This window comes from Balaenoptera musculus, chromosome 2 (genome assembly GCF_009873245.2).
Source record: "Balaenoptera musculus isolate JJ_BM4_2016_0621 chromosome 2, mBalMus1.pri.v3, whole genome shotgun sequence".
In the NCBI taxonomy this organism is placed as follows: Eukaryota; Metazoa; Chordata; class Mammalia; order Artiodactyla; family Balaenopteridae; genus Balaenoptera; species Balaenoptera musculus.
This window is the reverse complement of record NC_045786.1, coordinates 51,653,614-51,671,037: the sequence shown is the minus strand read 5'-3', so window position 1 is coordinate 51,671,037 and position 17,424 is coordinate 51,653,614. Positions and strand designations below refer to the sequence as shown.

Sequence of the window (17,424 nt, the reverse complement as noted above, 5' to 3'; positions counted from 1 at the left end):
AGGAGGAGAAATGAGTACAAATTATAATAGACAAAATCTAGTCATTTTACTTGTGTTCCCCTGGGCAGGAGACACAGCTTTTCTGCACACCCCTGAAAGGAGGTACAAAGAAACACCCTCCAAGTTGTCCCGTGGAGATGCCAGAAAGGTGAGCTGATGTCCTGCTTTGTGCAGGGTGGACTCATAGAATTTTCTAGGCACATGTGTGTAACACATCCTGCCAGCTGGCTGGTGGTGCTGTGTCTAGGCAGCCCTGTCTCAGGCCCTCAGCTCAGTCCTTCCTGTCTGATGGGCCCTAGTCAAATCCCCAGCAGCACCTGTTGTGGGGAGATCACAAAGGGCCCGTAGGGTTCAAATGGCCTAGAGGCCCCCGCTGTATGGCCAAGCACCGCCCAACTGCCCCAACCCACACACTAAACTACCTTCCCTTAGGCTCCTTTCTAAGCTTTTTTTCCTTGTGGGTCACCTTTCCCATCAACACCCAAAGGACCACAGACCCGGGTGTCCAGAGTATGATCTGGAGCACGCCCAGCCACTGTTTCTTAAGCATTTCTTCTGATGCTCTCCCAGGATGCAGGGATGGTGTACGGGTGAGGAAGCCAGCTCAGGAGGCCAGAGGACTGGACTAGCAGGCCAGAGGCGGCACTAGGATCCCAAACTCGCTCTCTGCTCTCTTGGTCTCCAGGCTTCCGGAGTTGAGGGCTCACAGGGAAGAGGCTGCCTGGTTTTGACTGGATGGCCTCCTCCCTGCAGGATGCCCCACAGTGGGTTTGTCTCCGCTTCAGTAGCAAAACAAACAGAGGACCTCAAGAGCTTCACTTCAAAAAGTATTTTCTTTGGGTGGACTGTCAATGAAGAAACTGATCAAAGGGGTTTGGAAAGGGCTACGTGGGTGGCTGATCACTGCTGGGATTCGGGGGTTTGGGGAAGGCAGGGAAGGAAAATGTGGACCCTTGGCAGGTGTGGTGCCTTCCCTCCCACTCCTGCACAAGGGATGAATCTCCAGCTGCGGGCTCCCCCCTGGATTTCAGCAGCCCTGTCCTTACCATGTAAACAAGAACACGTGAGGCTCACATCAAGGGTCTTCCTAGACCATGTGCGGTACCCTGGGGCATTCTTCTTCCCCCACGCTGTGGGCAGCCAGAGGCCAAATCCCTCCCAGGACCCGTGGGTCTGGGCCCACTTCTTCCTCATAGCACCTCCACCCATGCCCACAGCTGGACTCCCCCAGGGCTCAAGACTCTGCCAAAGGTCTGTTAGGACCCCTCTGGTCCCCTTGGGCTGAATCCCAGTGGGATTTCTGTTCTCCAAATAAGGAGCCCTACCCCGATTTATAAAGCAATATTAACATGAGCCAAGACCTGGTTCAAAAACATTTCCTTACCAGGAAACCACTGATCGATCAAGGAGTTGACATGGTCTGTGATAAAAGCCATTGCCGAGAAGTCCCTTATTTCTGATTGGCAGATGATTTTTATTCCTCCACTTTTTTTCTTTTTCCAGTTCACATCCGAGGATTCCACACTGCAACCCAGAAACAAGAAGGGGTCCATTGTTATCGGCTGTGAAGGGCCCTGGTTTAATCTCCTTGCCTTAAGGACGAGGGTGCAACCCCCAGGGATGACCCCCTCCACAGGGGCCCAGGCAGGACTGTCAGAGGAGGCCCCTGCGTTTGTGTACTTACGTGCATGGCCCTGCCTTGTCCCCTCACTGTCCCCAAAATGGTGAAGCGGACACAATGAGGACTTCGCAGGAAGGGGTGCTCAGGCTGGGATCTGACCCTTAGGTGTGACCCTGGGGAAGCTTTTTCCATCTGAACCACAGGTTTCTCATCGGCCAAGTGGCAACTGTGAGTTTTAAGTGGGAACATCTAGAGCTTCTAGCAAGCTTCCATGATGACCTGCCCTCGGGAACAGAACTCTGGACATCAAGTGGACGGTCTCCCGGCAGAGGTTGCCCTGGGGCCCGTTTCTACAGCACCGTGGTGACCCAGTCAGGGGGGCTCCCAAATGTTCCTACCTGAGGTAGCCCCCATCAAAAGTGACCAGGAGCCCTTCCTGCCAATAGATGGTCTGATTTCTTTTCACTCTGAATGTGCTGCAGCGATTTCTCTGGTTTCCTGTAAAACTGTAAATGGTGACTTTCCTGTGCCTGCTTTTAGTATTCTTCTTGTTTTCAAAAAGCTGAAAGACAGAGAAAAGACCCTGCTTAAGTAGACCGGGCTCCTCGCTGGCCCTGGGCAGAGCTGTGAAGAGGCTGGCCTGGCCCCATCGTGATAAAGGACCACCGTCCATCTTCCCACCCCCTCCCTCCTGCACCGCTCATCCTGCTGCCAAATGAAATGCTGCATTATCTGAGGGGGTCTCCAGGATACTCTGGGAACATGTTTTCCCTAAAAGATTGAAAACAGGCTTTTCTTTTTCAAATCTTTTCCCTCCCTGATTTTACAAGCAAAAAGTTACCTTAGAAAATATGGAAAATACAGAAAAATATAAGAGAGAAAATGAAATACCAATTTAACACATAGATCATGAAAATTTTGGTATATTTTATTCCAGGTTTTTTTCCTATCTACCTGTATGTTTATAAAACAGCTGAGGCCATATTTTGTAATTTTGTATTTCTAAATTTCTAATTGTGTATACTTTTAAAAACTTTGCTTTTCCTATGTCGTTAAAAACTCATAAAATTCATTTTTCTAAAGCTCAATTTTTATTAAGTATAGTAATTTGCTGAATCATTCTCTTCTTTGGACTTTTAGGTTGGTTCCAATCTTTTGCTCTTTCAGATAAGCCATATGAACATGAAAAACCACAGAGCTTTCTCTGATTTCAAATGATTTCTATAGTTCAGATTTATAGCAGTAGGATTACTGGGTCAAAGGGTTTGAACATTTTCAGGCTCTGGATGCCTAGTGAGGAATCGCTTTCAAGGTGAATAGGCTGTATATTCACTGACCATGGTGTGTGAACTTTCCTGATTCTGGGGCTGGCTGTTAGCTCTCTGCTAATTTGATAGGTGACAAGTGGTATTTTATCAATGCTTGAATTTGCATGCCTTTGATACTTCTGAGACTGAACTCCTTTTCCTCATCTGAATTTCAACAGGACTTCTTTCCTAATTCTGAGTGAGGGATGCTGCCAGGAAGGGCGCCTGCCTCCACACCCGACTGGGCCCACACCCTGCCAGCCACTGAGCCCACTTGGAAGCTCAGGCCTCACACGATGCTGGTGCTTGGTGACCTCACACTTAGAACGTGGCAGGAAGAAGAGTTCAAAGGGAGGGAAGAGTGACCGAATGGGAACATTGGGAGAGCCAGACCATGCGCCCACTCCTTCCATCTGTCAGTGCACCCAACTGTGTTGCTGACAAGTCTCCCTCCCGCTAACATGAGCTGTGTGAGAAAACGCCAAAGCATTTTCAGGCTCTTCCATTTACTTTTGAACATTTCAGAAAAATGGGAAGATCAAAGAATATCTTTACTTAATACAAGAAGTTTAATTCCATAAGGGCCTTATAATTAGAACATGGCAAAAGCAAACTCATACTGAGTTTAATGTCAATTATTCAACAGTCCTGGCTATGTCAGGGGTTCTCACACTGTAAAGTAAGTTAGAATTCGCTGGAAGGCTTGTGAAAAACAGAGCCCTGGGCTCCATCCTGGAGTTTCTGATGCAGCAGGTCTGGGGCAGGCCCGAGAATTTGCACTTCTAACAAGTTCCCAGGTGAGGCTGATTCTGCTGGCCCAGGAACCCCACTTTGAGAACCACCACTCTAGCCAACCACTATTTCCGTATTATTGTCTTGCATGAAATGAATGTTGACTGACAGCCGGGACTTCCTTCAACACAACACCAGGTGAACCCACAGAAAAGAACTCCTTGGGTTAGGTCTTCACTGCTCCCAGACCAAGTTAAAGTTCTATGCCAGTGGTTCTCAAGCTTGACTAGACAGTGGAGTCACCTGGAGAGCTTTAAAAAATACTGATCCCTGGATGCCACACCCACAGATTCTGACTTAGTGGTCTGTGTCTGGGTCTGATCTGTGTCTGTTAGAGCTCCCCAGGGGAGTCTAGTCACAGCCTGAATGGTAAAGCCATGATTCTGAGGCCATGGTTCTCCAGGTGTGGTCCCTGACCAGCAGCATCACCTGGGGCAGTGGTTGGATAAGCAGACTCTTGAGTCCCAGTCCATAGCCACGGAGCCAGAACCCGAGTGGGGCCTAACTGTCTGTGTTCTAACAAGCCCTCCAGTGGATGTTGATGTTGGTTAGATTAGAACCCTTGCTCCTAATGGGATATTCTTTCCAAGCCAGCTAGGCACTGATTTGGTATTCACAGAATGATTCAAGTGGGTCTGTGGCTTAGAGGAGAGAAGGCAGCCGTGCTGTACTGGCCTCCAGGCCCTAAGTCAGCAGATTTGCTGCAGGAGAAGGGTCTTCAGCCAGGCTCCTCCAGCAAAGGGCATCTCCCTCCCTCCCTTCCTCTCTCCCTCCCTCCCACCAGGGCACAGTTGCAGGTGCCTCGCATGCAAGCAAAAACTGCCCCATGAAGAAAATGCAACTACCTGAAGGTCCATCTCGGCCAAGCTGATCAGCATCCGTGCTATAAACCTTTGCCAGAAGCCAACTGGAACGAAGCTCATCTTAAACACCCTCTGAATGGTGTTGGCCGTGGGATGCCGCATGCCGTGGGTGTCCAGGCCAGGTTTGGATGGAAGGAGATGTGGCAGGAGATAGCTGAAACACACCAAAGGGGGCTGGTGAACCAGGGGCCTGAGCTCCGCTGCAGGGCCCTGACCCCAGCAGACGGACTGGCCTTGGGCAGGCTCTGCTGAAACAGCTCAGGCTGCCCGGTGCCTTCCTCCCAGGGCCTTGGAATCTTATTTTTAGATAGAGGGGGTAGTTTATATGCTTCGAATTAATGCTCCAAGAGAAAATGAAGATAGGCACAGTGAATCTGTTTATTGACGTCTCTAAGACAGAGACTAGAATACGGCTAAGGGAAGACGTGGAAACATCTGTGGTCATAAACAGACACAGTAAATAGTAGTTAATTCTCTGTAAACTGGGTTGCGACTGGGGAGTCACTTAAAATTAACTTTGGATGGTGAAGGAAAAACAAATACAGCTGCACAGTTCTAAGGACAATGTAGATATTGGGGTCAGAGAAACGTTTTTGGCCTTAGAAGCTATTTATTGTTCTTGACCAGTTGAAACAACAAAGTTGCCTTAAAAGTTCGAATGAGGCTGTTTGTGCAAAAGAGCGATGTTTTATGAGAGCACTCTTACTCATAAAAGTGCTGAATCACAGTGTCAGTGAGCCATTCATGACTGTGATTATTTGGAAACAGCTGAAACGGGGGCGGTCCCTCTAAGATTTCCCTGAAAATCAGCATCTTCTGTGTGCCCTGGAGCTGAGGCGGCCTTGGGCAGAGCCTTGGATGTGCCCTTTTCTTAAAGGTTTGCCTTCAGCTCTCCTAATCCTTTAAAAATACATCAGTTTAGGTCCTATAAAACGTCTTTAGAACTTTCTGAAAGGGAGCCCTGAAAATATTCTAGAAGGAAAATTCAATGACAGCCTGGTGGGCGGAGCACCCAGGGATCAATCCTGGCTCTGTCTTCAGCGCATAGCTTAACCTCATTGCGATTCTGCTTCCCTGATGTGGGAAGAGAAAGGATACTGACCTCAAAGGGTTAGAGGAGGATGGACAGGGGGCAGATGGTGAAGTTTTAGGTCCTTTTCAACCATTACAGGTCTTGGGTGAAAGGACCTTCTCAACCACCCCAGCTAGAGTGCCTTCTCCACAGCCAGGTGCTCTCCAGCAGATGCCCTGATTTAGTCCTTTAAGTTCTGAGAAGTCCTTCTTTATCTCTCTGACCTCCCCAAACAGGAGGCCCTCGTCAGTGCCCAGTGTGATTTATCCTGCTTCTTCCGCCTGCATCATGCTCAGCTTGGATCTCACGGGACCCCCTACACTGCCTGTGTGCTGCAGCTTCCTGCAGAGGAGACTTAGAAGCCAGCATGGCAAGTGAAGAGATTTAAATTGACTGGCAATGGAAGCCCTGCTCAAGGTGAGCGGAGCCCTGGGAGACCATTGGCACCTCCTTAAAAGTGATCACTAGTAGGGCAAGCCTGTCCCAGGGGAAGAGCCTGGGGAATTAAGAAGTGAGTTCTTCATGTGCCTGTTGAACATGAGTCTGTGAAGACCTGGGCACTGTGTGGTGCCTGCATTGCGGAGCCGGCTCACACTATGTCCCTGAGGTTGTCTCAGCAGTCGGGCAGGAGCCTTCCCTGAGTGCTGAGAGCCAGCGAGTCCCCACCTGGAAGGTACACAAACACTCAGAAGTGTAGGGAGGTTCAGAAATGCCCTGAAGCCTTTCCCAGGGACTGGAGGCGTTCAGGACTGCAGGTTGAAAACCATGCTCTAAAAGGAGCAGCAAATGCCTTTGTTTTTGTTGATAGTGTCGTCGACCATATAAAACCTTATGGTGCAAGGAGCTGGAACTCCTTGTCCCTGGAGCACAAGGGAACCATTATACCTGTGCTAAGATGGAAAATGCTTGGACACTCCTGACTTTAGATGGAACCAGACACCACTGGCTATGAGCACTTAACACAAAGATGGAAACAATAACAGTACTGATAATCCTTGATGTCCTTGAAGCTCACAGGTGCAGGAGGCACTTCTCATAGTTTACATGTATTATCAAATTTAATCCTCACAATGACTATAATACTAGTAGATAATAGTATTATTCCCATTTTACAGATGAGAAAAGAAAGGAAGTTGGGACTTGCTTTTACATAGTGCTAATATCTCCTCATTCCTCTAACCTGTTGATAAAATAACCAGAAAATTGTCAGATTCTGGCAGTGTTGTAAACTCACAGGCTGCTTCACTGTGTGCTTTTTCATGGGCCAAAGTCAAGAACACACCTGGGCCATGGTGTGAGGGATCATGTGGGTTTTGAATTCCTCTTTGGGGTTTCTCTTTTTAGGACTCAATCTTGGCCCTCATGAAGCTGGAACAGGAAGGACTGAGGCTCCCTCGCATAGTCATAAGACCAAGTGGAAATCTCAGAGAGAGATGGCCCAGGGCTGGCTCCCAAGAGACCCAGTCTGTGCTGATGGAATTGCTGGGCTGGCCACACAGGGTCCAGGGCAGCTCCCTGGGAGTCTCCTGTGGGCATCTCCCCAGAGCTCTGGGGTTGAGGGGCAGGGTGGTGACAAGTTCTATGACAGATGAATGGAAAAGGTCTGTGGATTTGGCATCCTGGCTACTGCCTCAGGGCCAACATCAGCATCAGACCCAGGAAATGGCTGAAACTGAAATTAGGGCAAGAAGGCCCTAAGAACCAAGCTGGTTTAGGTCAGAGCATCATTAGATTTAACCCACATGCCTCTTCAGCCCCTGCCCTCCCTGCATTTTGAAGCTGGGCTGTATAATTAGCACACACATCTTTGTTACTTACTCCATTTTTATTCATCAAATAACCAAGCAATCAACCTCCCAAAGCATGAACTTCCCAAAGTTACCTTTAATGCCATTGCCACTCTTGCATGTTTTCCTACACCTTTTCAATAAATGGATTTCTTTGAACCCCCTGAAAAGAGACATCCAAGGCACAGGAAGGAGCAGCCAGCCGGGGGACCGGCCAAGCCCACCCCCTGCTGCCCCAGCCCAGGCAGGCAGGTCATTATCATGACCCGTCCCTGGAAATCTTGCTCAAGCCACCAGTGGTCCCAGCCCTAATTCCTTCCTCTAGGAAGCAACCAGCACAGCCCAGTCCGTGGCCTCACCTGTCGTTGGCGACGGGCAGGGCTATCTCAAATTTGGCCAGGAACTGGAAATACTGCTCTTCCGTCTGCTTTGTGAAGCCGGTCCCAACCAGCAGCATCCTGAGGTCCTCCGCCCTGATCACCCCGTTCTTGGCCACCGACCTGGAGCCCTTGATGTTGAAGATTCTCTGCAGACATTCAGACAACCAAATGGGGTCGAGGAAGTAGAGGTTCCTCAGGCCGTGGCTGGTGTCCGGGAAGTGGAGCAGGGTGCCGGTTTCAATGAGGAAGCTGATGGCTGCCCAGGGGACGGGATGAGGGAACAGTGTCAAACAAAGGGCAAAAGGGACTCTGGGTGACCTCCTCCTAAGGGGGCCAGGTTACAGATTCTTCTTAGGAAGCAACCAACACTCCCAACACATGGGGCCCTTCACATGTTCTCAAGAGGCATCTTGTAACTCTTGCCAATGTGCTGATCTCCAGTATTCATGGATTCCATCTTTGCAAATTCACTTACTCGTTAAAATTGATTTGTGAGCCGAAATTGATACCTGAAGTGTCTTTGCAGTCATTTGCAGACATGCGCAGAGCAGTGAAAAATTTGAGTGCCCCTCCCCAGGGCCCTGTGCCTGTGCCTGCTGGTACCCACCTGATCCCCTCTCCCTGCCCACCCTCCCAGCCCACCCACCGGACTGTAGGTCCTCGTAGTCCTTGATGTCATTGCCAGGCATCTGCTCTACCAGCTGCTCCAGCTGCCTGTCCGTCAGGTACTGCACATCGTCGCTCAGGCTGCGGCGCTGCTGCTCTGCCAGCACGGCCTCCTGGAGGCTCAGGTAGCTCCTGGGTATCTGGGACAGGTGGGCAAGGCTGGGCCCTCAGGTGTGCCCAGCCAGCCTGGTTCACCTGCCACCCTCCAGAGGACTGAGTAGGTGGAATGCTTCCTGTCACTGTCCCACCCCTCCCTTCCCCCAAGAAACTGCTCACATGGGGACCACACAGTATATACAGCACATGGGTTTTACAGTAGAAAGAGAGATGGAGGTACAGTTCCCCTGACACATGGGAAGCAGGCCCCTCTGGCTTCAAGGGGATGAGAGGTACCCACCAGCCTCCCTGCGAGTCGCTGGCAGCCAATGGTGCTGCCCACGTCTTTCATGCTGCACGTGACGTGGAAAATGAGCTGCCGCAGCCCTTCCTGACCTTCCAGGCTCTTACAGGAAAGCTCACTGTGAGTGCAAAAACGAACCGTGCTTATTCATCGTACCTCCCCTCTCTGACAAGCACTGCAGTGCCTCTGTTTTCCTAAGTGTTTCATCCCAAACACTGGCAAGTTGAGAAAACTCATGAGAGATAGACACAGAAATTTAATGAGGCCTTACTTGATGCAAAGCATGGTGCTGGGGGCACCACAATGTGCTGCTTTAGTCTGTCTTCCCAACGTGCCCACTTTACAGAGGAGGAAAGTGAGGCATGCAGGCACAAGGTGACTCCCAAGGACACAAGCTGGAAAGGAGCAGGCTTGGGTGGGACTCAGGTTTCTGACCCAGAGCCAGCACTCCTATCATCGCAGGCCCCAGGGGGCATTCTCAAGGGCACTCGAGGAATTCCTGAAAGCCCCATCCTGTACTCTGAGCCACATGGCATGTCTCCAGGCTGACCCATGCACCAATGTCCATGGCACTTCACCCAGAGCGAGGGAACCCAAGAGCCACCAGGGTAGCAATCAGAGAACACTTACTAGCTGAGCCTCAGTTTCATAATCTGCAAAGTGGGCACAACAATCTCCATAACCTGCAGAGCTGTCATGAGAATCCAAGGACAGGGTGGGAGAATCAACATGCCCAGGACACTGGTCCCACCAACACTGGCCCATTCTGAACCCCACCCTGTGGCCCTCCCCCATCCCAGCCCCTCTGGACCACTCAGACACACTGGGAGGACCAGGACCACACCTGGGGTCTGTTCTTGATCAATGATCAACAAATGTGATGGGTGGTGTTTGAGTTTCTATCTCGTGGTCCCACTGGGGCCGTGCACACTCAGCACTGGCCCTGGGGGTGGGGAGACTTGGACAGGAAGCACAGAGAGTGTCTCCAGGCCCTGCCCTGTAAATCCTCTGGCAGCTCCTCACCCTCCCTAGGGCTGCATCTGCTCTGGGGGCCCAGCTGCCACCCTTCACCCTGGACAGGGCAACAGAGGAGCACAGCCCCTGCCTCAGGAGCCCTCTGCAGGCAGAGCAGGCGTCCCTAGGGAGATGGACAAGTGAGGGGCTGGCAGCCACAGCCCCACGACAGGTGGGGGCGAGCAGGATGCCATGGGACACTCACTGTAGGTGTTTGAAGGTGATGTCCGGGAAGCCGGTGGCCCTGGACCCGGAGGGTGAGCGGCAGAGCGCCAGCACATAGGCGCGCAGCGTGGCGATTCTCTCCACGCGGAATTTGGTTTCGATTAAGTCCAGGTGTGTTCCCACCACCAGCACCACAGCGTTTGGGGCCTTGGCCTGTGAGAAAGAGTCTGGCTGGGGACGGGAATGATTCCCTAGGCAGTGGATGTGCCAACCCTGTATGCCCTGGCCCTCAACCATCACCCCGCTGCACCCTGCACTCCTCTCTGAGAACCTCGAGGGCCTGCCACGCACTAGGGGGTGTGTGAGGGCCCGTGACCCTCCCTGGGGCCTCCATCTCTGATCCCTTCAGACAGCGCCCCAGCTTCTGGCCCACGTCACCTTTCCACTGGAAGAGGGGAGCCCCGTTCCCCTCCTGGGTCCACGATGTGGGGCTCTTAAATTTAAGGAAGCACAAAAGTACAAGAGCACCATCAACCATGTGGCCCAGGAGGGTTTTAAGTGCTTCACAGTGACCTGTGATTCTGAGGCCTCGTGACAGCCCAGCAAAGTGCAAAGCATTTCTCCCTAACCATTTCCTTTTTTCCTTTTCCCCCCCGAGAAGCGGCGGGGCCCCTGCAATGTCCTGAGGACTGAGAGCTGAAGGGCTGGCACCCCCTCCCTCACCTCGATGTTGAGAAGCCAGAACTGAAGGTTGGCCACAGCCTCCTCCCCCAGTGCCAGGTTCCAAACCACCACATACAGGGCCTTGTCCGTGAAGAAGCACTGGTTGACCGTGGCCATGCTGGCGGGGCCACCGATGTCCCAGACGTTGAACTCCACAGACTCAACCTACTTGAGCAACAAGGCAGCAACAGGGAGACATTTTAGCAACCAGGGTTTTAGTCAATCAAATTGAGATAACTGATCACTATGAACGTTGTACATGGGGGCCTGGTAAAAGCACAGCTGTGGAAAAGCACGGCGGGTCCTGCTGTTTTCCTCAGGAACCAGCCATCTGAGGGAGGGAAGGGGGCCCAGCGGTTCAGAGGTGGGCTTCTGGGAGCTTCCATCTACTGCTATGGGAGCAGGGGCTCCTGGAAGCCTGGGTCCCGTGGGCAGAGGCGTCTGCAGAACGTCGGAGGGCACTGTCTGCCTCCATCTCAGCTGCAGACGGTTAGGAGACATCCTGCCAGAGGAAGCCGGGGGCTGACGGCAGTGCTCACACCAAGGCTTAACCTCCATCCGAGTGAGGGCAAGGCCAAGCAGACAGGCCTCTGAACTGTGCAGGTCAGAGGGCAGTGCCCACCAAGGATGATGGGAAATGGCCCTGATGTGGGAATCTAACAAAAGATTAGTGGTTGGGCTTCGGGGAAAGACTGTGTAAACGGTGGTTTCTCTATTGTTTTATGAGGTCAGAGTCTGGCCCGAGTAGCTAAGGCTGCACTTTTCTGTGGCAAAGAATCGTTCCCACCATGCTGCAGTTTGGCCTCCAAGACACAGCGTGCTGACCTGCTTTTTTGGTGTAAAGATGAAAATGGACAGCTGTTCTAAACTGGCTGAAGGCCCAGCCACACAGAGAGTTACGGAACTCAGTGTTCACAAGATCAGGTGGTTGTCCTTCAATGAAAGGGGTGGGGAGAAACTTGAATGATGGTAGAAAGGAAGTGGGGGCGGCCAAAGGTCAGGAAAAGTGGAAATACTAATTCACCCTTCAGACCTCGGACAGCTATTTGCTTAAGAACAGCTGGAAGAAAGTGACATGGAATAATTGCTTAAAAAAGCAGGAGAGAATCCAGATTCTGGTTACTTTCGAGAACCTCTGGACATGCTAGGTTCACTCCTGGGGTGTTCTGGGGAAGGGGGCAGGGCTGGTGTTAATTATCTGGCCCTAATGGGCAGATCTCCATTCTCTAGAGAACTAGTTTCTGAGTCCATATTAAAATATACATTCAGCTTAAATGCTTCATGACTCGAATTGGATTTCCCTGACTTCAAGTGATTTTGTGTGAAAGACTCTGCAATAAAACTGATCTCTAGCTGGCCCTGTGCTGGGGGCTGTGGGGAAAATCATGCAGCCTCTGGCCTCAAGGTCGCTGAGTTTTCCACAAATAGCCTCCTTGCACCTGTATCCCTGTGTGGCTACGTGTACCCACAAATACGGCAACAGGTAAGGGAGGCATCATTGGTGTGTATTCACCTCCTGTGCCAGGAGAAATAACTCAGACCTGTGCTATAGTCCACCCCACCAATATTCCACAGGCTCTTTTCTCTGATTCAAGTGCAAGACAATTTTCATTTGTCTCATACTGAATGAAAAACAGGATGATTAATAGGTTCATTGAAGGACTCATTTTAAATAGGGCTTAGAAACTAGACCTTTCAGAACTTGGGGTGAAAGCAGGTTTTGAGGAGGACAGTGCATTCATGCCGGGGCTGCCTTCTCAGCCTTCCTGTTAGGGGCAGGTATTAGTATACCTCACTCCTACAGCAGTAGTTCATTCTCAGCCCTGGGGAGGGGTCCCGTCCCAGGCCATTTGAATCACAGTCTTTGGGGCCTGGACACTGCTGTCTTTAAAATCTCATCAAAGCAGTCTAACTGTCAGCCAGGGTTAAGAAACACTGGCCTGGAACCTCAGCTTAGCTATAACAGAAAAACTACAAGGACACGTTAAGAAATTATTCACTGCCCTTGGCAGGAGCTGGTTTGAAACACACACAGTGACCCCTGCAAATATCCTGGGCCTCAGATACCAGGCTGAGAAAATCCTGGGCTCTCTGGAGAGGAGGGAGAAGGGGCCCTGGAAGCAACCTCCCTCCCACAGGGACTCTGCACGCCAACCATCCTTGACCTTGGCTCTCGAGCCAGCCGGCCTCTGGAGCTCCCACTTGGTGGTCCTGATGGTGGCCTCGCTGTGCACCACCTGGGGGGCCCTCCCCGTCTGTAAGATCTCCAGGAGGGTGGACTTGCCCTGACGCGGAGGACCCACGATGATCATCTTCATCTGCTTACACTTCTCCGCTTTCCGCAGCTGAGCACGCAGATAAGACAGCACTGCTTTGGGGCCTGTGCAAAATCACAGTTGGGGAGAGTGGATGCTGCTGCTGACATATAGGTGGGAACATGCTCACATCTCTTGAGAAACAAAGTCCTGTCTGGAAGGAACACTTTCTGTGTGTTCTAATTGGGTGAGTTGAGAAGACTATTGGGTCTATGGAGGGAAGGCATGATATGAATCACCCCAAAAGTGAAGTCTAAAAGTCAAGGATCTAAAGACAGCATCCTTGCTCCTACAGGTCATAGATAGTTTGATCACATGGTCAATTGCAATACAACGGTCCACAGCAACCATTGATTTCTGGATAACTTTACAGCATCTTCCCAAACACGGGAGCCAGAGGTGGGCTCCATAGGTCCCCCAGCTGTTTCCACCCCAGGTCCTTAACAACTGGACTTGAGTGCCTTTTCAAGGGGGTGACGCTGAGGAAGCCCTACCTTCTTTTCTAATCTCTGCAGGCACATTGTTGACGTTCAGGTCTTCAGTGTCCAACTGCCAGAGGTTGCCCAGCTGCCCCAGCTCAGGAGGGAGCTCTCGGAGGCCAGGATTGCTGAGGGCACACACACACCATGGAAGAACACACACACAGCAGCCCATCAGCCTCTGGGGCCTGTGGGGGCCACTGACAGTCTGTACCCCAAGCCCAACATCTTGGGCCCTGATTTCAAATGTTCCATTTAAATACAAATTCCAAAGCCTTTCTCCCTGGGAAGCCAGTGGTACAAATGGCAGCTCTGTCTTCTGCAAATCCCCATGGCTTAGAACAGGGTCCCCTCCCCCAACTTTCCCATCTCTTCTATCATTTACACTATCCTAAGGATGATCACTACCTCTTCTTGACAAGGCAATGTAACCTGAATTATTTTATATTTTCATCAAGTTTTGCACACTGTCTGAATCCCCCAGCAATGCTTGGCAGTAGGTACTTAGTAAATGAAAGGATGGATGATTGAGGAGTTCTTCTCATTATAAATGAGTGAAATAGCAAAGAAGGCATCATTGCATCACTACCTCTGCCTTCCCTTCCCTCGCCTCTTTGACTAAGCCTGGCTCTGAAAATCCAACTGCTGCTTCTTGGTACATAGGTGGATTATTTCTCCCTGGCTTCCGTGTCCTCATGTGGTTTACACAAGGACATTCTGCTTCCCTGGGCCAGAAGAGCCAGTGCAACTGCTCTGGCTGTGTACTTACTTTCCCAAGTAGAGTTCTGATAAGCTCTTCAGTAGGCAAACCGAGGGTGGGACTGCATCCAGGTGGTTGTCATTCAGACAAAGGACTTCCAAAGACTCACTTAGGAAGGCAGGAAATTCCAGCACACATGCTGCAAAGAAATGGCAAAGCAGACTGTACATTTGAAAATAATTCTGGACCATCACAGTGTTGGAGGTGTATAAACTGGTACAACCTCTGGAGGGCACTTTTGACAAGTTTATCAGAATAAGGTGCTCATCTCATGGACCCAGGGATTCTAATTCTAGGAAACAGTCCTACAGACATCCTGGCATGTATGGCAAAGATGTGAGAACAAGCACACTCAATGGCACACTTTGTAACAGCAAAGGTAGAAGACAGCTTATATGTCCACCCACAGGGACTTGGTTAAACGAGTAATGGGATTATATACAACTATTACAAAGCACAGGGCAGGTCTACATGTATGGGTATGAAGAGATACTCAAGAGCTATTGGTAAATCAAAAAAGCAAGGTGTGGAATTAGGTATCTAGAAGGCTTAACTTGTGTACCACAAAACATATGCAAACATGAGAGCAAACACCCTCCCATGAATTTAGGTATGTTATATGCATGTGTGCCTACACATTACAATGCACATATGTATGCTATATGATGTTATGTGCACATACCACAATGCACACATGCATACATATGTCACATGAAGTTATGTGCATGCACATATGTTATAAGGTGTTATAAGCATGTGTACACATACCACACATGCACACCCATATGTATACATTACATGCTGTTATAGGCATGTGTATACACACCACAGATACACATATGTGGTGTATATGTTATAATGTATGTCAGACACAAACACAGTTGCTACCACAGACACATGAAATTCCATAGTTTTCTCTGGAGAAGGGAATTACTAGTGTAATGGAGCAGGACCCTATGGGGCCTTCCCAGAACAGTCCCTCTGAACCCCATGTCCTCCTCCTGCCTCTTGTCGGTGGAAAAATTGTAGCCTCCTAGGCTTCCCCAAGTTCCAAAGAGTACATTTCATCAGAGAAGTTGAGAAAATGCAGAAAGAAAGGAAAACAGTCAAGCAAGACAAAATAATAGTTTAGCTATTAGACAAAGTCAAGGATCTTTAGTTCCTCCTCAAGAGCTATAGATAATATTCTGAGCCATGTCCTTTGAGCTGTTTTGCAGATACTGAATCCCCCACCAGGTGGAAGAAGTTAACTGTATGCTGCCCACAAGCACATAGTCCCCAGACCGGTTGGAACCAGAAGGTTGATGAGGTTGACTCCCGATTACCTCACCACCAACCAATCAGGAGAATGTCCACTAGCTGATCACACACCCCATAATCCCCCTCCCTCACCCTGTCTTTAGAAACCTTTCCTTGAAAGCCTTTGGGGAGCTCAGGCCTTTTGAGCACTAGCTGCCTCGACTCCTTGCTTGGTGCCTCCAATAAACACTGCACTTTTCCTTCACTACAACCTGGTGTCAGTAGATTGGCTTTACTGCATGTGGGTGAGTGGACCTGAGTTTGTTTTGGTAACACTAGGAGACTGAATATTCACTCCATGCCCTTTGGTGCAGTTCAGAAATTTTGTTTACCATATACATGTATTACTTCTTCAATTAAAAAAGCTAGTTAACTGAAAAATAATAATGTGGGCTTGGTTTTTATGCTTCCTAGGATGGCATTCTCTGAAAAACAAGTCAACTCTCTAGTATATTTAAGTAATTTCATTAATTAAGCTAATTATGAGATTACTATTAAAATCACACCAAATTTGCTGTTTCCATGGCACCAGAGTGTGTGAGTTGAGAAAGAATGTGGGGAGAGCTTGGAAACCAATGGGAATCAGAGGGTTGGACTGCAGCAGAATCTCTGAAGTGCCTTCTCCTTTCTCCTAAGGCAGGGAGAGCACACCCCTGAGGGTCCCTTTCAGCTCAAATTCAAGGTAAAACAACTGCCTCAAAGCCCTCTCAGTCGGTTCTCTGCCAGACACATGAGATAGAGAAGCTAGAATTCCTTTGCAGGGCTGAAACGATGTTCCTCTGCCCTTGATCACAGCTCCTCCCTTAACTCTGGCTTTTCTCCACACATGTAGCTGCAGTCTCAATGGTAATGGGGTAACCTGGCATCAGAGAATGTTCTGGGCAAGATGATAACGGAATACAGATACTGGCACCTGGAAAATTTGCCCAGCTAGTGCCACGCGAATGGCCCCTATGGAAATAAATGTGTAACAGACTTTTAAAGACAGCTTTGTACTAGTCCTTGTTCTACAAGAAAAATGTTCAAAAAGACTTCTTTTTTTTTTTCAGTGAAAAAGAATGATCAACTTCAGCCCTAATTCCCATGGAAAGAACATCAAGAATAAGAAAGGCTCACTTTCTTCCCAGAGAACATGTTCTGAACACATGGCTTCTGTGTTTTCCAATTTTAAAGTTTCACCTTGGTGTTTATGAAGCCTCTTTAAGTAATGGACGGATGGAATAAAGGACCTATACTGCGAACAGAGGCAACACCTGACACAGACCTCCTGGCCCAGAATGGAAACTCTGGAAACTGGGCTGGGCAGAGCACAGCTCAAGGTATTTATGAGCCGTAATTATTTATTCATAAGCTATTTATGACTCGGCTGGTCTGAATTTTACTGTAAAAATGGCTGTCCAAATTATTTTTGGACAAGGCCACTGTGCCAACATGACTACTTGAATGTACATAAATCTACCTGGAGTTTTACTATCCATATGCAAACAAGTATAGATTAATCCCTTACCCGAGGTCAACAGCCTGAGAGAATAACCCTGCTGAGGAAAAGCGTTTGCAGTGGGTCTCTCCTTTTCACCAGGTGTGGGCCTCAACTTTCTACTCGAAATTGAAAAAATCAAGAGGCTTTTGTCATGTGCCAACAGCATAGCACCATCCATCTCTGCCAGGGAAACTCCCAGAGGTGTGGCCCCCTCCCCTAGCTCCAGACACATTCCTGCGGGCCACCAGCAGGGCCTCCAGAACACAGGTACATGTTTCTGTCCCACTTTTCACTGTGTGCC

The 17,424-nt window shown here is 49.7% G+C and overlaps 1 protein-coding gene across 10 annotated transcripts in view; it reads right to left on the bottom strand.

The window, feature by feature from the left end:
- Positions 1-17,424, bottom strand: part of LRRK1 (leucine rich repeat kinase 1) — a 117,420-nt gene that overhangs the window by 23,767 nt on the left and 76,229 nt on the right. For 8 of the 10 annotated variants that reach the window (XM_036843720.1, XM_036843725.1, XM_036843729.1 and 5 more), the window contains exons 13-23: positions 14,354-14,483; positions 13,600-13,712; positions 12,956-13,170; positions 10,791-10,955; positions 10,108-10,280; positions 8,886-9,006; positions 8,469-8,628; positions 7,802-8,078; positions 4,566-4,737; positions 2,020-2,204; positions 1,385-1,524 (exon numbers count right to left, since the gene is read on the bottom strand). In XM_036843720.1, the coding sequence (XP_036699615.1) occupies positions 1,385-1,524; positions 2,020-2,204; positions 4,566-4,737; positions 7,802-8,078; positions 8,469-8,628; positions 8,886-9,006; positions 10,108-10,280; positions 10,791-10,955; positions 12,956-13,170; positions 13,600-13,712; positions 14,354-14,483 (1,851 nt within the window). The remainder of the gene's footprint in view (positions 1-1,384; positions 1,525-2,019; positions 2,205-4,565; positions 4,738-7,801; positions 8,079-8,468; positions 8,629-8,885; positions 9,007-10,107; positions 10,281-10,790; positions 10,956-12,955; positions 13,171-13,599; positions 13,713-14,353; positions 14,484-17,424) is intronic. The other 2 variants (XM_036843721.1, XM_036843723.1) reach the window with 1 other exon arrangement.